Source organism: Heliangelus exortis, chromosome 15, assembly GCF_036169615.1.
Source record: "Heliangelus exortis chromosome 15, bHelExo1.hap1, whole genome shotgun sequence".
Taxonomy (NCBI): domain Eukaryota; kingdom Metazoa; phylum Chordata; class Aves; order Apodiformes; family Trochilidae; genus Heliangelus; species Heliangelus exortis.
In genome coordinates, this window is record NC_092436.1 from 5,425,878 (window position 1) to 5,445,100 (window position 19,223).

At 53.2% G+C, this 19,223-nt stretch overlaps 1 protein-coding gene across 2 annotated transcripts; it reads left to right on the plus strand.

The window, feature by feature from the left end:
• The first annotated feature begins 96 nt into the window (after positions 1–96).
• Positions 97–18,707, plus strand: LOC139802933 (proton-coupled amino acid transporter 1-like). Of its 2 annotated transcripts, XM_071758608.1 has the most exons (12): positions 169–190; positions 3,280–3,366; positions 3,679–3,826; positions 4,228–4,318; positions 4,802–4,890; positions 5,102–5,197; positions 5,910–5,994; positions 7,319–7,537; positions 7,775–7,873; positions 9,258–9,424; positions 13,551–13,720; positions 15,846–18,707. In XM_071758608.1, the coding sequence occupies exons 3-12, from the start codon at positions 3,684–3,686 to the stop codon at positions 16,112–16,114; spliced, it is 1,428 nt and encodes a 475-aa protein (XP_071614709.1). In that variant the 5' UTR covers positions 169–190; positions 3,280–3,366; positions 3,679–3,683; the 3' UTR covers positions 16,115–18,707. The 2 variants fall into 2 exon arrangements, with proteins under 2 accessions (XP_071614708.1, XP_071614709.1); XM_071758607.1 differs by lacking the exon at positions 3,280–3,366 and having other exon boundaries at positions 97–190.
• The last annotated feature ends 516 nt before the right edge of the window (positions 18,708–19,223 follow it).

Here is a 19,223-nt window from a genome sequence, read left to right on the forward strand (position 1 = left end):
TAGCCCCACCCCCACCGTTAGCCCCACCCCCTCCGCCTTCCGCCCTCAGCCCCGCCCCTCCGCCCTTAGCCCCGCCCTCCGCCTTCACCTCTCTCCCCGCTCAGGCAGGGGCGGCGCCGTCAGCTGACTCGGTGGTCACGTGAGGGCGGTGCGGAGCGAGCGGGCCCGGCGGGGTCTGCGCGGGGCGGGGGTGAGGTGCGGGGCGAGGGTGCGGGACCGGGGAGGGAATGGCGGCCCGGGTGTGCGTGCGGGGTGGGAAGCGGCTGTCAGCCTGCTGACAACTTGCGGAGGTGCTCAGGAGGTGCCGGCAGCCCGCAGGGTGCCCGCGGCTGTGCCTGGGGTTGCGGGGAGGGAAGGGGGAGGGGGTGGCAGCTCGCTGAGGGTGCTGGCACCGCGTGGGGTTGCTCGTGGGTGCTGACAGGACACGGGTCCAGGGGTGGCTGGGTCTGCAAGGAGGTGCTCAGAGCATGGAGTGGTTTCACCTTGCGGGAGTGCCCCGCGTTCCCCGTGCGTGCTGGCATCATCCGTGGGTGTTCAGCGGGACGGGGCTGTGCTGGCAGCCCCTGTGGGTGCTCAGGGGAGCTTGGCGGGGGTGCCAGCGCTAAGGGGGTGCTGGTAGCCCCACCTCACGTGTCCGTGTCCGTGTGTGTGTGTTCAGTCAGAGCCCGAGTGGGTGTCGGGAGTAGGTGGCAGCTTTTAGGGGTCCCCAGCGGTCCCTGGGGGTACCGGCACCGCAGCGGTGCCCCCGTGTGCCCGCAACCCGCATGGGTATGCGGGTCTGCCTAGATCTGCATGGGCACCCAGGGGTGCGGTCTCCGGGGGGCTCTGTGGGGGTTCTGTGCAGCCCTGGGTGTGCGGTGCAGGGTCCTGTGTGGCACAGCAGGGAGGGTGCAGGGAGCCCCTGCTCTGTGGGGGGCACCTGTGTGGGGTGCCCAGGGTGCAGTGTGGCTGGGGTGGGGGCTGCAGGGGTTTGTGGTGAGCACCCTGCTTGTGTCAGGGAGCAGCCGGGCTGGGGGCATCAGGCCATGCTGCTGGAAAAGATAGCCTGGGGGTGACTGTGGGCCAGCACAGGGACAAGATGGCTGATGCTGTGGGGACACGGCTGGTGTGGTCCAGGAGCTGCCATACCGGGTGGGCTCAGCAGTTGTGGGCAGGGGCTCAGCCACAGCCTCCCTGCAGGCAGGGGAGTGGGGCAAGGAGGGAGGGGAATGGGGGTTCTGGCAGTGCCAGCTCTCCCTCGTGTCCCACTGGGATTGGTTCCAGGCAGGACTCTGGAAATTAGGAATTCAGTAGGGAGTTTTGCTGTGCAGCTCACTGTTCCAGAAGGTTTGTGTTACACGGCCCCAGCTCAGCTGGGTGAGCTGCGGGGGTCAGCAGCAAGTTGCATCTTGCTTTTGACTTCTGGCCTGGGATTGTCAGGCTAAGGGATGAGTTACTGTCACTCCCACCCCCAGCTTTCCTGGGTGCTTTGCTCACCACAATTAAATTGTGATTGTGCATAAGGAGGGGGGAAAAAAAAAAGCACATAAAAGTGGCAGAGGAGTCTGGTTTAAAGTGGAAAGTGAATGTGGCTGTTCCTGCCTTTGCTCTTTGTAGTGATGGAAATGATGTAGTGGGGTTTTGCTTTGCTTTGAAATATTCATTGTGTGGATGAGACAAGTTTTACAGCTTCTTCATGTTGATTGCGGGGGAGCTGAGTGCTCTCTCCTGACTACTGCACAACCTTTAATCCTGACACAAAGCAGACAAGTCACGATGAATGCATTTCCCTGGCTCTTCAAAGCTAAAAGCAGCTGGGCCTGCTTGGGAAAAAAAAACACAACAAAACAAAACAATAATCACGAGGAGTGATCAGGTAGACAAGGCTGATGTAACCCAGTTGTGTTTTATCTGGAGGACGTTGCTGTTGGGCTCTCAGATGATGTCTGGGACATCTTTGGGGAGTGGTATCCACATCTGACCCAACCCTGGCACCCCTCTCCCTGCTCTCCTTGCCCACTACCAGTCTGTGGTGCTTGGCAAAGCCTCCTGAGTCTTTCCTCAGCCCCTTAGGCCCATCCCTGATGACACATGGCTTCTAATGCCTCCCTTGTGTAAACTCCCACTGCCTGCACTGCCCTGTCCTGCCCGTGCCAAGCCAGCTCAGGGCAGGGTTACGTGGCCCAGCTGGGCAGGAATGATGCCCAGGATGTTGCCTTTGGCTCTGGAGTGCCTGCCTGCTGCTGCTCAAGAGACAGGAGCTGCACAGGACCAACCAGCCCTGCTTTCTGCTGCAGGAAATAAAGCAGCAGGGCTGGGTGTTGCTGTGCCTGTGTAACTGCTGCTCAGCATCTGGGGTCTGGAGAGAGAGAGAGAGCATCCAGAATTGAGCAAATTACTCCCTGCTTCCCATCTGGTTGCAAGGGGGGGACCCTCCCAGCCACTGCAGCTCCAGGTTTGCAGGGAGCAGAGATGATGGGAAGTGTCTGGGAGTGGAGCAGGACCCAAGCAGCCTGGGATGGGTTTTCAGTGCACAGAAAAATGTTGAGGTCTGTGCTGGCTGCTCTCCTATCATGCCAGGGTCACGTTCTGTGGTCACTCATGTGATCTGTTGGGTGCCCAAGGAGTCCTCTGGCAGGAAACAAAACCACTGGCAGTAGTGATATTTTTCTACTGCTTCCACTTGGCCCGGGGCTGGTTCCCACCAGTGCTGGGGGATGGGATTGGGAGGACTGGGGTGGTGACACCTTGGAGGAGCCCTGGGGGAGGAACTGTCTGCCAGACTGTGTGGCAAGCAGCTGGTAGATAATTCCTCTGCCTCTGGGGCTCCCTCCTGGCAGGGGCTGGAGAAAGCAAAGGGATTTTGGGAGGGGGGTGGCAGGATGTGCAGAAGCAGCACCTGTGGGAATTAAACCAGCTGACTGCTTTCCAGCCCTGCTTTCCAGGAGACTTGTGTCCTTGGTGAGGGACTGTGCTGGTGCTCCTGGCTTGCAGAACCCTGCTGGGATTTTTGCTGGAGAAAAACCTGGTTGTATAGGTGCCTCATCATGGGAAGCCCCTTAGTCCCCCATGGCTCTGAAACCTTTGGGGAGTGTGTTTTGCTGTCAGCAGGTGAGCTGTGCTCCCACCTGGTGGACCATAATTTTTTTTTTAAATAAAAAGTGGGTTTTTTTGTCGTCTTTTTTTTTTAAAAAAAAAGGAAGTTGGGAAACTTTATGTTCATTGGCAAGAGCAGGCTGTTCCTGTGCAGCAAACTGTGGGTTAAAAGCAGTTGCTCTTTCCTGTCCATCCCCCTGACAGTGCCAAGACTGAGGACACAGTGCCAGCGTGTCACCCTTCCCTGCTGCTGCTGGCTGTGGTGCCACCCTCACTACCCTCGGAGCAGGGGTATGCAGATCCCTTACTTGACATGGAGTGGGTCACATCCTGGCTCTGCCTGCAGGATCCTGAGCCCATCCTGCCTGGGTGTGCCCCAAATGGAGGCAGGAGCCTGCAGGAAGGGCCAGGGAGAATGTGCTGTGCACCTTCGACCTTGGGACATGGTGATTGCTGGGGTGGGAGCACCTTGCTCTGTATAAAAGCCCTGGAGGAGACCTTGCTCCAGCAGTATGAGCTGCTCTCTGTGAGCCATGGCTGACCCCAAGGAGCCTGAGAAGGGGGGTGTGGAGCTGGGCACCCCTAATGCTGCTCCTTCCACAGGGACCATGTCCACCCGGCGCCTCCGCAGCGAGGACTACAACGACTACAGCTCCACTGATGTCACACCAGAGGGGAGCCCACCCGGTGGCATGAATGGCTTTGCACACCCCGAGTCCTACCAGCGCTTTGGGGAGACCAACGGGACAACGTGAGTGATGCTTCCTTCCCCCCTGGGCTGGCCCTGCACCCGGGGAGGGTGGAGGAGGTGACAGTGGCTCCGTGCTGGTTTTGTTCACCCAGGCAGGCAGAGGATGCTCTGAGTACCTGAGGGAGGCTGATCCCTTTGAGCCTTTCTCATACAGCCACTTGCTGCTGAGCTGGGCTTATGGTGGGGTTTTTCCCACTCGAAATCTGTTTGTTGAGTCTTTGCTTCCAGTCCTTCCTTGGAGTCACAGGGCTGAGCTGGGTTCAGGGGACAGGGTCCACACCTCTGTGTGTGTTTCCCACAGCAGCTCAGAGCAGCACCTGGACCCTCAGCAGGAGGAGCCAAGGGCTGAGGCTTTGCATGGGTATGTGCTGACCATCATCTCTGCATTTTCTCTCCCTCAGGTGGTACCAGACCCTGATCCACCTCCTGAAGGGCAACATTGGCACGGGGCTGCTGGGGCTGCCTCTGGCTGTGAAGAATGCTGGAATCCTGGTAAGGTGGCTCTCACCCCACTGCTGCACATGAGGCAGAGTAGCCTTGGGGTGCAGTGGCTTGTCTCACAGCCAAAATGCCTCTGTGCTGTGAGCTTTTGCACCCTGGGCTCTGTGGCTTGCTTTGTTTGCTGCTGAGATTGTTTTTGCTGCTTCTGCATGGTGCTGGCTGGTCTTGAGGAGCTGACAACTAAGAAAGAAAACCACCTTCCATTCTCCTGACCATGACCACTTCGTCACCTGTATGATAGTGGTGTGCAAGATAGTTTGAAAAGCTATCCTGGAAGCACTTTGCTATACCCAAACTGCCCCAACTTGCTTCTTTTAAACATTCCTGTCAGGCTTGTGGGGTCCTGGGAGCAGCACCCAATCTCACCCTCTGGTGTTGTTTCTAGCCTGTGGGGTTTTGTCTGGGAGTAAACCTCATGGTGCAGCTCTGCCTTTGGCCATCAGAGTGCAGCCTTTCTCCTCTCTTCCCCTGCAGCTGGGTCCTCTGAGCCTGCTGGTGATGGGAGTTGTGGCTGTGCACTGCATGGGCATCCTGGTGAAATGTGCCCATCACTTCTGCAACAGGTAAGGACCGACTCCCCTTCCCAGCACTGCTGCTCCTGCAGCTCTTCCCTTCCTGAGAAGCCCCATGGTTTTCCTTGAGCTTCCCAGCAGCCTGTGTCAAAACCTCAGTCAGGAGCTGTTCCTGGGTGTTTTCTCAGAAGCTGTTTTCCTCTTTGCCTTCAGAACCAGCAGACCAGGCTGATGTGACTTTGTTTCTTTCTTCTCTGGACAGGTTCCAGAAGCAGTTTTTGGACTACGGGGGTGTGATGATGTATGGGCTGGAGTCAACTCCCAGCTCATGGCTGAGGACAAATGCCATCTGGGGAAGGTACCTGTTCCCCCTGTCCCCCAGGCAGGGGACCAGCATGTGCTGCAGCTGGGACAGAAGAGCTGGCTGGTCTCCAAGCTGTGTTGATAGATGAGCACAAGTGACATAAAATGTTATTTGGCTCAACTGCCCTGAGGGCTCAGTGTTCACCAGGTGGTAACCTTGAGGTCTTTGACCCATTCCTGTCTCCAGCCAGGTGTGGCTTGTACCAGAGGACTGGGAGAGCAAATCTTTGTAGCATAACAAAGGGTTATGCTGCAGTGCTGGCCCATTTTGTTAGGCACTGGGAATGTCTAATGGCTGCTCCCAGGTATCCTAACAGCTCTATGGGTGTCCCACATCACATCACATAGATAATGGCACAGTAGGTGCCTGAAACATCCACCTATTCCTGTGTCCAGGCAGTCTTGTCTGCAGCTGGGACAGCTCAGCAGTAGACTGGAGGTGCTAAGCCCAAGGAGGAGACTTTCCCTTTGAGCCTCATCCTTGACAAGGATGGGAGGGGGAGACTGGAGAGCCTGAGGTTTGCAGGGAGAGATGCAGACACTGTCCTCTCCCTTGATCATCAAGAAGCAAGCTGGGTGTCCTCTGGCCTGCACATCTCAGCAGAGAGCAGCATCACTGCTGTGCTCCAGTGCAGCCCCAAGCCACCCAGGTGAGCTCACTCTTCTGTATGGCCTGGCTAACAAACCATCTGGTTTTTCTTTTCTAGGCGTGTGGTGGGACTTTTCCTCATCATCACCCAGCTGGGTTTCTGCTGTGTGTACTTTGTCTTTCTGGCTGACAATCTGAAGCAGGTTAGACTCACTCCCTCCTTGGTGAGCAAGGGGAGGGAAAGAGGGGGTATGGAGGCCCTTGGGTTGTTCTTAGCTCCTGTGTCACAGCCCTCTTCTTCTCCAAAGGTCTGGTTTCTCTAGCTGATGCTGCTCAGGAAGGGGCTTCTCCTCTGCCCGGGTATTTTGGAGGATTGCTTTTCCTGTTCAAACAGGGCAGGTTTTTCTGAGAGTCCCTGTGAGTTTGCTCCATGTGCAGAGACACTGGAGCTGTTGTGTTGCCTGTTTCTAGTGAGAGAGGTGACAGTGGTGACACTGTGCCTGTGATATCCTGCCCACCTCTGTGAATTAGTTTATTGCTACTCAGTGTAGATAGTAACATGTGGGTGCCAGGACCTGCTGTGAACCTTTCTTCCCCTTTCTTGGGCCTGTTTGCATTCCACTTTCTTGCCTCATCCCGTGGCTCTGGAGCTTAATTACATCTTTAGGGAAAGAGTTTCCTTCTGTCAGGCACCAGGAAGAAATAAACAGAAACCCTGAACAGCTTGGCTGGCTATTGCACTGTAAGAAACTGGGAATAGCTGCCTCCTGCTCCCCACAAATGTCCTCTTGCTGCTGTTTCAAGGTGGGAATCTTTCTGCTCAGCATCTTGCAGCAAAGGCTGAAGGCTGGCTCAAGATATAAAGGATACTTGCAAAATCCTGCAGATACAACCCATTTGGGCCATAGCTTGGAAACCCCTTACCTTCATTCTTGGTTTTGTGTTTTTTTTTTTTTTGTGTGGGGAGAGGGGGGTGGGAAATGTTGCTTGTTTCTCTTCATGGTAGGTAATAGTGTATTAGATGGGGAGTGATGATGCAGGGGGTACCTCAGATGAGGTGCTGCTGTACTGGAACAGAGCTTTGGTTTGGAAAGTGGCTTTGGAATGAAAGCTCCCACGGAACAGATTATTTCCTATGAAGTAAGCAAGCAGTGTGGCCTTGCATGGGAACAGGGCACTGGGTGGCTGAAGGGGTGTGTGACACTTAATGTAAAGTGGTGCAGAAGGAGGAAAAGGGCCTTTAACCTTCCTGTTTAGCTGCCTGCACATTCACCTGCTCAGCAGGCCTGGGCTCTGGCAGGTTTTGCTGTCTCAGCTCAGCTGCTGTTGCTGTTCCCACCTCTGCTCCCAGCCAAGTAACAGGGGTTTGCTTCAAACTCCCTGAAAGCCCACATGGCTTTAATTTTATTCGATTTAAATGTGTTTGGAAGTGGGGTAGTATTCTGAGCCACCTGGGATGGGCTGCCAGGATCTCTGGATGTCAGACCTGTGGGATGGGGTTGATCAAACCTTCCTGTGCTTCCCCAGGTCATATCTGCAGCAAACGGGACCACCAATGATTGCAGCTCCAACAGGACAGTGACCATGACCCCCACCATGGATTCCAGGCTGTTCATGCTTTCCATCCTGCCTTTTGTGGTCCTGCTCTCCTTCATCCAGAATCTCAAGGTCCTCTCCATCTTCTCCATGCTGGCCAACGTGGCCATGCTTGTCAGCCTTGTTGTCATCTACCAGTACATTGTCAGGGTATGTGTGTACAGCTTTGTGTACAGCTTCCCCCTGTCATTTCTGTGATGTCCCAGGTTTTGGCAGGTGGAGGGAGGTGGACACTGGGGTGTTTGCATGCCGTGGGGTGCTTCTTGCTGCTGTGGGCACAGCAGTTTCCCTTTGCTCCTCAGGGCTTTCCCTGCGGGCGCAACAGGGAGAGATGGGAGTGGGCCAGGTCCTCCCCATTGCTTGAACTCTGCTTGGGCTTTTTTCCAGGAAATTCCTGATCCCCGTCACCTGCCTCTAGCAGCAGCCTGGAAGACCTACCCTCTGTTTTTTGGCACAGCAATCTTTGCTTTCGAAGGCATCGGGGTGGTAAGTTGCCACATGGCTCATGGGAGGCTCAGCCTGTGGTTGGGCTTGCAGCAGCACCTGCTCTGGGCTCCAGCTGTATTTGCAGCTGAACTTCTCTGACTGTAGCCCAAATTCTGGATGATGCTGTTAGGTTTAGCCTCTGGGCTGTCTCCTGGGTCAAACCCTGTTGCTTCCAAACCTCAGGAGGCTCCTTGCTGCTTTGAAGGTGGCTGTATCTAGCAGTAGATTGGCCTCTGCTGGGAATCACACTGGCAGCTGCTTTTGGCTCTGCTGGCTGACCTGCAGATGAGGAATTGTCCTCAGTCTTCTTGCCAGGCTGGATCCTTAAGCTACCTCAGTGGGAGGCCAGAAACCATGACCCAAAATATGTGATCCATTCCTCCCCACCCTGCTGTGGGGGTACCATGATTTCTCTCTGGCAGCTGCAGGGCTGGATTTGCATGTGCCTCTCACATGGGATGTTGTAGATAGACTGTCTTTGTCTCTGAAAAGAGCTGGGTGGGTGGGTGGGTGAGTGGGTGGGTGGAGAGATTAATGGCTTGCTAAGATGTTGTGGGTTGTTTCCGGGATCTCCCTTCAAAGGAGGAAAAAATGTTTTAATCTCTTAATACAAGCTGGCTGTGTAAACACAGGGCTGGAGAGGGCCAAATCCATCACAGGAGGAGTGTTTACTGCACACTGTGCCCAGGGCAGAGGGCTCTTGCTGGCACAAATGTGCTTTTCCTTGCATGACTTGGAGGTGGAGCTCCTCACCAGCTCTGCCACTGGGTCTCTTCTTGAAATCCCCACCACTCAAGGACAGCTATAAAACTGCTGAAATGCTATATTTGGAGGCAAGTGTTAGTAGTGTAAAGGTGAGGGATTTTCCTCTGTCTTTCAGGTATTTTTATTTTCCTGCCTGGTTGAACTTTTATCTTGATAAACGTGATAGGAGAGGAGAAGGTGCCTTGGTCTTCCCAGGCTCTGCTGGAATAAATAAGATAATATAACATCAACATGTCCCAGTGGGCATGGCTCTGCTGTTTTGGGGTGTAGTGTGTCATTTAACAAAGGTGTGGGTGGATGGCACCTCCCCAGGGCAGCAGGCACCAGTGGGCCCAGCTCCTGCCAAGGGGAAGGAGCAGATCAAGGCAATGGCATGAGAGACCCTGCTGGGCACTTGCCATGCCAAGTGGGAAGGTCTCAGATGGGAGCACAGAAATCAGATCTCCACTACAGCATTTTTTTTCAGCTGATTTCTTCAGGCACTGTGTGCCAGCATCCTGTCCCTGACACGGGGGGCTGTGCTTGGCCATGGGGCTGCCCCTCCTGCCTTCTGGGGTTAAGTTACAGAGGAAACAGGACAACCTGGTGCTCTGTCATCATCCTTCTCCTCCTTTCCCAGGTACTGCCTCTGGAAAACAAGATGAAGAACCCACGGCATTTCCCAGTCATCCTCTATGTGGGGATGACCATTGTCTCCATCTTGTACATCAGCCTGGGGGTCCTGGGGTACCTGCGCTTCGGGGGGGACATTCAGGCCAGCGTAACACTCAACCTCCCCAACTGCTGGTGAGTCCCAGGGGCACGGTGGAAGAGGGGACAGAGGGGGATGTTGTTCCTGAGAGAAACTCACCTGGTAAGCTTGGAATGATAACTGTGTCAAGGGTTGTCTGATGTACAGGGTGGTGAGGCTCATTGCTCCAGCTTTGGCTCAGGATGCTTCCTCAGGGTCTGTGGTGGCCCCTGCCTGGGTAGAGGCAGTTCCTGCCTTTTTCCTGGGGCCTTGTGGCATCTTTTTGGGGACTAAAACTGGCAGATACTGAACACAACTGTCATGCAGCTGTATCAGAAGGTTGTTGAAGTGTGCAAAAACTGCCTCTCTTCCCCAAAGGAAGCACAATAAAAACAAACCCAAGGCTGGGTGAGATGTGATGCCTTCACTTGTGGGCTGCATTCCTTGCCTGCAGCCTTGGGGCTCAAACTCCCACTCCTGAGCTCTGCATTGTGCCTGGATGTGGCTCATCTTGAGCCAACACTTAGCCTGAGTGCTGGTGCTGTAATGATACCCACTCCTTCCTGAGGGGGCTGAGCTCTGCAGCTCCCCAAACCTCTCTGTCCTCCTCTGGGATCTGGTGAGGTTTCTCTCGATGCTCCAGTCCCTGGCTGGAGCCCTGCAGAGATACACCTGGCCTTTACCCTGTGCCTGGCATCTTTTGGTGAGGAGGGATGGGGCTGGTGGGAAAATGTCCCTTTGTTGTAAGGAGATCTGAATCCTGCTGTGCCAGGCACAGTAGGTGTGAATCCCATCTGCTCAGCAAGCTGAAAGGAGCTGTGAAGTGTAGAAAATGCTGCTGCTGCTCCTGAAGGTGGAGAGCAGGTCAGGTCCAGGTCTTGGGCTCTGCAGGGCACCAGCTCATGCTGCAGTCTGTAATATCTCCTGATCTGTAATGCTGCCTGGGAGTGCTAGAGGAAATCTTTGCTTTGTTCTTAAGGATGACAGTCCCTTAGGAGAAGGTAATGGGATTTCTGCGACTTGCCAGGCTACAGAAAGACCCTGTTTCAAATGCACATTTCCAGGAGTATCTGTGCTTTTTGCCAAAGTACTTCTCTAGAAAAAAAAAAAAAAAACAAACAACAAACCCAAACCAAAGCCCTGCAGTGAATCTGGGAGACAAGGTGAGGATTGTGCTGGAGATGCTGCATCCTTCCTTGGCTGTAACCATTGCCTGGAGGTGTCTAGAACAGATCCGATGGATGTGTTGGGAAACGTTGAGATACAAGATGACTAAGGACTTTCCAGCCTCATTTCTCTGTAACCACAGCTTCCTCAAACAAGGAGTGTGTCAGTTCCCAGTGCCCAGGTCTAACCACAGCCTCAGACACACTGTGCTGCCCTGCGGAAATCCCTCCTTGTGTCACTCCACCATCTGGAGAGTGAAGAAATGCTGTAGTGAGGGGGAAGATGTTGGGTTGCATGTGGCCAGTAGTGACAGAGTTTGCAGTCCAAGGAGGGAATGCCATTTCTTGCAGCTTTTTTGGGTTGGCCTGGCGAGGCTCTCTGTGTTTTCTATGGGTCAAGGGCAGCGCTTGAGCTCTTCCCCTTATTTTTATTTAACATGCCCTTTGAGCTTCTTGTCATGGGTCCTGGCCTGTGCAGGGTTGGTACCCAACCTTCTGCTGTACCTTTTTTAATAACATCACTTATTGCCTGGGAGCACTTTATGGCTTTATAGCATTGCTTAATTGAAAATGCAATGATAAGATATGGAGGCCGTGGGGCTGGTGGCTTAAGGCTGCCATGCACAAAAGTCACTTAGGGTGAGTGGGAGCACTCTGAACTCTGGGAGCTTTGTTTTCAGCTTGCCCATGGAGTCACAGCATAATTTTGGTTGGAGAAGGTATCATGAGGTCACTGGGTCTACTCACCTGCTCAAAACATTTTGAATATCAGTAGGGAGGTTCCCCACATCTCCAGGCTCTTATTCTAGTGCTCAACTACTCTTTAGGGCTGCAGCTCTGTCCTGTTGCCCATGGTTGTCCTGCTGTGCAATTCTGAGAAGTGCCCTTTTAAAAGTAATAAAGTGACTTCAGGTTGGCCACAACCTCAAATACATCTGATCTGGTCTCATGGACTTGCATCACATCCCATTTGCTTAGGTGATCTCCATCTTCATCCTCTGATTTTATGGGAAGTGTTTGATTCCACCAGACTCTGCCACTGGTGTTCAAAATTGTCTTGCATCTTGTGAATCCTTGGACTTCTCTGGTTTGAGACTGTTGTAGCAGTGGGATGCTGAGAGCCAACAAACAGAGGGACACTGACTTGGGCCCACAGGGGTATGAGAAAGCAGGAGGAGCCAGATACCTTTCTCAGCTTGGATCTACTCCATATTTACCAAAGTGGAGTGGCCAGGACCTGTGTTCCCTGCCTGGTCAGCACCTCTTGAGTTAGGGAAAGGGTAGGACCATATTTGATGTAACTAAATATCACTTCTGTTTTAGAAAGCCTTGTTCTGCTATCAGGGAGCTCAGGACTGAGACAGTACTGGGAGGTGGCTTCTTGGCTACCTGCAACAGGCTCTCCTGTAGCCCCACTTGCCCCACTGATGCATCACTGTGAGATCTGTCTCACGGTGAGCCTGAGGTGCTCTTTGCAGCCTGTCTGTGCTCTGCCTTCCTTCTGCAGAGCCCAAACTGCTCTTTTAACTATCTTTCCCCAAAATACGCATTATGCAGCATTCCAAAAATAGCTGCTCTTTTTTGTTGTATGGAGGAGGCTGAGTTGCAGGTGGTGGTGATGTTTGCATTGCGTTTGCTTTGTAAGCCCAGACTGATCCCAGCAGTGCTGTCCTCTTCCCATTCCTCTGAAGCCAAGCAGCCATCCAGATCTCTGAAATATTCATGGCTGCGGCTGACCAAGCCTCTTTACAGGTCTTCCTCATCTTAAGGTGGAAAATACAATCCAGCTGGTGTGCAGATGGGAGAAAAGGAGCTTTTTTTTTTTTTTTTTTTTCCTTCAACTCAGGCTGAATTTTATTAGTGAAGGTCAAGGTGAAAAACTTCTGGATGGGTGATGGATGCAACTTCATTTGGGGTCACTGGCCAGAAATCAGGATTGTAGGCTCTGGCAGTACCAGTGCTGGGGGATGTTTCAGATGGGTTCAGTCATGGGTAAGGCCACCCTGTGTCACTGCAGACCTGGCAGGAGGTACAGAGCCTGTGTCCTGCTGTAGGGACTGACATACCTGGAGGACTTCTTACTCTGTGCAGCCAAAGGCAGTGTGGCACATGTGAGTATCTAGAAATGTGGGAAGGTGCCTTAGATTGTTGAGAACAAGTCAGGCTCCTGGTCCCTTAGCCAAGTGGCATGTTTTAACCCCAGCTGGCAACTGATCCCCATACTCCTCCAGTGGGACTGGGGAGAAAATCAGAAAGGGGAAAGGGTTTAACATTTCAAGTAGCTCCTCCCCTTGCCTTTAGTCTGGCTTGGGCTCACTCACAGGTGATTGTCCTTTCTCCTCAAGGTCATACTGGAATTTCATCCTGTCCAGTGCAGCAGCACAGACACAGCAGTGATGCCCTGGTCATCTGCCAGCCCAGGCACATCACCATTGCTATTATCAGAGTGTTCCCAAGGCCAGCAGAGTGGGATGATAAGCAGTAGAGCAAGCAGTGACAGCAAAAAGCAGCCACTAATGAGGATGGGACTCTCCATTGCAGTAAGGGCAAGCAAGCCCCAGGGCAAGCACAGAAATTGCTGATACACAGCTTAACAGCAATATCAGCTGTAAATTTCATCTAGCACATTCCAATCAAATATTTTAGCTTGAAACCTTCTGCCCTATGTTGGGTGCCAAAAGGAGCTGTGGTGGTTTAACCCCAGCTGACAACCAAGCACCACGCTGCTACTCTCTCCCCTCGGTGGGGTGGGGAGAACTGGGAGAGTAAAAGAGAAAACTGGTGGGCTGATAGAAAGACAGTTTAATAGGTAAAGCAAAAGCCACATGCAAGCAAAGCAAAACAAGGAATTCACTCACTCCTTCCAGTCTGCACACAGGTGCTCAGGAGGGGAGGCCATTGGGACACAAAATTCCATCTTGGCAGAGTGTTCATTCCCCTTCTGCTTCCTGAATGTGTGGCCACGGGGGCTGGAGTGAGGGCATGTCTCACTGGGTCTCCTTCTTCTCATTTCCAGGCTCTACCAAGCTGTCAAGCTGCTCTTCTCCTTTGGGATTTTCTTCACATATGCTGTGCAGTTCTACGTGCCCGCCGAGATCATCATCCCCCCCCTCGTTGCCCGGGTGTCGGAGCGCTGGGGCTGGCTGGTCAACCTGCTCCTCAGGATGGCACTGGTCAGCATGACCTGTGAGTAGGAATCAGCTTGTCAGAGTTCCTGACCCTCCTGCCGTGGGTCAGTGGTGCTCAGAGCCTTCTCCCTCACCTTGCTGTGTCTGCTAAAGCCCTCGCAGGAAGGAATCTCCTGGTGTTTTCCTCAATGTGCAGCCAGGCTCCTTCTGCCTGCAGGACGGGCCATGGCTGCAAAGGGTGCCCTGACTACAAGGGAAGGGGTGTTCCTCTACATGCCCACATTTTTTGCAGCATGTACCACTGTAGAAGACAACTCACTGTGGTAAAGGGATCCATAGCCACTGTGGCTACAGGGCAGGTCTGGCTGGATCAGCCCCAGATGATCCCTTTTCCTTGACAATATTTGGTATCTGCAGTGAGGGTCGAGTGGAGCAGGCTGCTGGGGTCAAGCCTGGTGGACCTTCAGGAAAGGTGTGAAGCAAATCAAGTATCTCATTTCTGGTATCTGAGGACTCTTTCTGTCCTCTGTTCTCAGCCCAACCGAGCTGCTTGACTGAGCTTCCAGGTGTCATTTGCTCAAAAAGAATTATTTTTTTCTTCATGGTGTGATGCTGCTGATGCATCAAAGTTGAGCTGTGGTTGGGCTTGAAGCCTGCCTGTGGGGTGGGAGCCTGTCCCAGTGGGCATTGGGGTATTCCTGGCCAGGGAAGTGAAGGCTTGGAGTGGCTTTAGGTACTGGCAGTGGCTGCATCCTCCAGCTGGGGTTAGGGAGGAAGCAGAGGTGTTGGTGGAAGGATGCTGGTTCCTTTGTGCCTCCTCCCCTTACCCTCCTGTGTAAGAGATCACCATGGCTGTTGGTGAGGATAAAAGCAATTAGGGGGGCTGCATGAATATTCATTGCATAAACAAGATGGCATCGTGGCTTCTGAAGAGAGGATGCCACTTGATACATTGGGTGTGTTTTAAGCTTATACTTCAAAACCAGCACCCTTGAAAACCCTTTGTATTAATACCTGTGGAAAGCATGACTATTTCCCCTGGAGGCTGAAGGCTGCAGGTGAGGCTTCAGTTCCCCTTGTTTTAGAGGGGAATTAATGCTTTTGTTTTCTCTGAGTCCAAAGAATTAGTGTGGGGTGGGCTGAGGATGCTGCTGGTGAGCTGCTGTGCTGTCCCCACAGCCTCCTGATGTGGGGATGCTGCTTGCAGCAGCATGTGCAGAGTGCTTGCTTGGATCTGTGCACTGTAATAAACTCCAAACCTGTAATAAACCTCCAAATCAGCTCAGCAGGGACCTTGGCTGCTGTTTCACATGGTGGAGGGATGGCTCAACTCTAGGCTTATTCAGACTCCAGGAGTAGTGGGGTTGTGCAGGAGCATGTCCTGGTTTGGTCCCTGCCCCCTGTCAGTCTCCCAAGCCTCCTAATGGTCCTTTATTTTAAATCTGCTCCCCAAATGCTGGAGCTGTGGTGCCCCAGGAGGAGCCCAGAGGCTGTGGTGGCTGTGGACTGAAAGCACTGTCCATCTGTCCTCCCCTGACCCAGAGCAGAAGGAGCCAGGAATATGCTGGAGTTTGCAGCTGCAAAGTGCAATCAGTCTGAAGCTTCACGGGGATTTTCCTTGGCTGCAGTTTTTACCTGGCAAATGTTCTCCCCCAGGCTGTGCTCTGGGTGCTCCACTGCTGGAGCAGCTCTAAACACATGCAAACCACACAGATTTATTCAAAGGAGGGGGAGATGACTATTTCCTCCTGCCCCCTGCTTTTATGGGGCTGTTTTTTTTTTTTTTTTGAGGCTTTACAGCTCCCCAGGTGTGGGGAGCAGGAGTGCTGCCTCTTCCAAGGGGGGGGCTGGGGGTACTGGCAGCCACTCTTCTGCCAGAGCAGCATCTGTTTGCTGGGGCACCAGTCCTGCTCAGCCCAGGAACTCACTGTGATGGTGCCCAGGGTAACAAAAAGGGTTTGTCCTTCACGAACCCGGTGTAGCTGCTGATGCTGGTTGGGGAGGAGTTGCTGGAAAACGTGCCACTAAGTCTTCAAAGCTCTCGTGTCAGGGAAGGGGGCAGAGGTGTGGTTCAGGAAGCTGGCATCCCTGCAGTGGGTTTTTGCTTGCTTTGACTCGGGGGGAGGAGGGTGTCTGCCATCGGGGAGCTGGCAATGCTGATGTTGTGTCCACTCCTTCTCCAGGCGTGCTGGCCGTCCTCATCCCGCGCCTGGACCTCGTCATCTCTCTGGTGGGCTCCGTCAGCAGCAGTGCCCTGGCTCTCATCTTCCCCCCGTTGCTGGAGATTGCCACCTACTACACGGAAGGCATGCACCCCCTCACCATCACCAAAGACATCGCCATCAGCCTCTTTGGCTTTGTGGGGTTTGTGGTGGGGACGTACGAGGCGCTGGTGGAGCTGGCAGCGCCCGCCGCAGCCATCGTGAACGCCACTACTGTCATGGTGCAGTGACTGTCCCCCTGCCCCAACAGCCACTGGGGATGCCCTGCTGGGGGCACATGGGCACTGCTGGTCCCCTGGGGATGGTCTCCCCTCTCCTTTTGGGAAATGTGGTGGGTTTGGTCTGTGAGAAGACAGGGCTGCTCGCTGGTGCAGCTGCCCACCAGCAGCAGGGTCCTGTGCTGGGCTCTGGCTGGGGAGGTGGGCTCTGGGCTAGGGCAGTGCCATCCCCGGGGGCTTTTTGGGCAGGTGGTTCAGCAAAACAGCCCTCTCAGCCCCTGTGTAGTCACTTCGAGAGGCAAGGAATCCAGGGGATGTATATTTTGATTTTATTTTTTTTTAATTGCAACCTTTCCTTATTTTCCCTGTCCCTTCAGTTGGGGCAGAGAACAGGGACTGCTCTTTTTTGTGCCAGTTTTTATTTCCCCCCTCAGCACTTTATTTTTATGGCAACAGAGAAACCTCAGCTCAGGCTGGAGAGCGTGGAGCTGCCTCCTCATTCCAGCTCTGCAGGGAGGTTGGGCAGAGCCCAAGGTGCAGAGCATCCCAACACCCCCCAGCTCTCCTGTGATGGGATTCCTGGAAACAGGCAGTGGCTCCTGCTCTGCTCTGGCTCGGTGTCCAGCTGTGCCAGGGCTGAGCAAGGGTCTGGAACCAGGCACTGGGCTCAGCACTTCCCTAGGCTGGGGGAATTTTGCTGAAACCTGGCCCACACTTCCAGCAGGGACACTTCTTTTTCTCCTCTGGCACACATACCTAACGTGTGGCTTTCAGGAGTGTTAATGGAACAAGGAATGCATAGAGCAAAATGGGCCCTGCCATGATGAGGGTCCGAGCTGGACACCTTTGGCTGGGATCCCTCTGCCTGTGCAGGATGGGGTGTCCCTGTGGGTCACCATGTGCTGTCCACAAGTCACAAATACATTGCTTTGTTTACAGTGCCCGAGCTGGCCCTGGCACACTTCACCTGCACCTGCAGGCTCATACTGAATGTCAAATTACACACAACCCCCCTGTAAAATATATATATATATATATATATATGTATGTATATATATATGTATGTATATATATTTATCATTTTTTTTTAACCTCTCTCCTGGTCTTTACCCCCTCTGCATCCCCTGCCTCTGCCCCCGCTCCTGTCCATGGAAGGGTGCAGCTCTCTGGTGTGTCTCCCCATGGTCCTATTGCTTCTGGCATTGGGGCTGGTGCAAGGCTGGTGGGATGGTCCCTGCTATGCTGCTGCTTCCCTTCCTCTCAGTGAGCCTAGAGACTTTCCTTACCTTTCTGCTGGATTTGTTTTTATTATTTTTGAAGACAAAAGGGATGTCTTCTTCTAATGGTGCAAAAAGTTTTTGGCTGAGCCACCCCCTGTCTGGGTCACATTCCTCCCTGCTAATGCAGCATATTTAGAGAGTGTTATCCCTGCATCCCTCTGCAGCCCTGTCTCCCTGAGTGGGGAGAGGCTGCTGGCTGTGGTGGGATAGGATTGGGAATACAGTGGTGGTGGTGGGCTGCATTCCTATCTTTTGTGGAGGCTGAGTGAGGCCTGGGATTGTTTTTGGTGTTTGACCTGCTTCTGGGGGGAGAAGGCTGTGCAGTGTGGTGCAGTGTCCCTGCACCCTGCCTCTGCTGTGTGTGGTGTTTGTGTCCCCTTTGCTAGCTCTGCTGTGGGTTCTCTGTGCTGGTCTGCAGACTCATGTTGAGGTGCAGGGTAGGTCAGTGCTTCATTGTTGCTCCTTTCCAGCCCCTCACCTGCTCACTGGGTCTCAGAGCTTGCCTCTTCTCCTCCAAGTCTGTGCTGGTGAAAGTTTTGGTATGTTCTGGCATGGTTTGGCTATGGGCAGAGCAAAGCTTTAAGTCAAATCCTCCATCTGGAGGATGCTGTAGGGATAGAGAGCAAATACCAAGCTCTAGGAAGGAAGGGGGCATGAGGCAGATGGGAAAAGTGCAATATTCATGTCCATTGCTGTGTACAGACCTGGTCTGGCCCTCAGGCATTGGGTCTGAGTGCAGAAATGTCAACCCTGACAGAGGAGGGCATGCTGTGAGGAGCAGGGGACATCTGATGCTTGCCTGTAACTCTGTCAGTACTCTGTGAGAAGGTTGGCTGTGTTTTGGGGGACAGCAGTGTGCCAGGGCATGTCCACAGCCTGGCTCTGGGCATCACTGTGTTTACTGGCAGGGCTCCTAGAATCCAAACTCCATTTGCAATCAGTGGCTAAATTCCTTATTTCCAAAGACTGGGATATTCCAGCAGCATTAAAGGGTTTTTGCAGTTCTTCCATTTTATCAGGGTGAGCTGGGGGTGTTTGGAGATGGGGCCAGATGTGCTGGTTGGGCATGTGGCATGAGGGGCTCTGCCAGGCCAGGAAGACCTGATGCAGGTCCTGAAGGACATGAAACTTGACACTTGTGTAGGTTAGGCTGCTCTGTAACCAAGGAAATGTTCTGTGTACATACAGAAATGATTAATGTACGTGTCTTGTGCCTATGGATGTTGTCAGCATATGGAGCGTGTAGCTGCTCAGTGGAAGAGCTGCACATGAATCATGTATCTTACTTCACTCAATAAATATGACCTATTTTTTATGTGAAAACACTCTAGAGGTGAGATGGGAGTTTCTTATCCATGGGGCAGGTGTAAAACTGCCTGGCAGGGTCTAGGCCAGGTCTGTGCCTGTCCAAGGGAGACCCTGCTGTGCTTTACTGGATAGAGCAATGGTGTGGCATCAGTGTCAGATGCCAGGGTATGTACAGTACTTTGGGGACTCATCTTTTTTTTTTTTTTTTTTTTTTTTTTTTAACTCTTTAATAGGGATGGGGGCATCCATGGGAGAGCCAAGAGCCCAAGTGCTGGGCTGAGCATTCTTTTGAATGCTTTTGTGCAAGTAGGCTGTGGGCAGAGCCTCTTTGGGCTTGCTGGGCTTGGCTCTTCTCTCTGCCCTCCCTTCTCTGGCCCTGATAGGATACTCCAAGATGTGTTGAACTTGCTGTCTCAGCTCTTCTCTGAAAGTTCAAGAGGCTGGGGGTACTGGTGTCCAAAATAAGTTGTTTTTCCTCAGGCTGCCCTTGACTGGAGCTAGTCAGGGATGCCCTATTTATGGGACAATCCCCG

Excerpts from the sequence above, each read along its gene's own strand:
- LOC139802933 (XM_071758607.1), top strand. The coding sequence starts at position 3,684 with ATGTCCACCCGGCGCCTCCGCAGCGAGGACTACAACGACTACAGCTCC. Across the intron at positions 7,538-7,774 it reads TCTACCAGTACATTGTCAGG|GAAATTCCTGATCCCCGTCA; the intron begins GTATGTGTGTAC and ends GCTTTTTTCCAG. Across the intron at positions 13,721-15,845 it reads GGCACTGGTCAGCATGACCT|GCGTGCTGGCCGTCCTCATC; the intron begins GTGAGTAGGAAT and ends CTCCTTCTCCAG.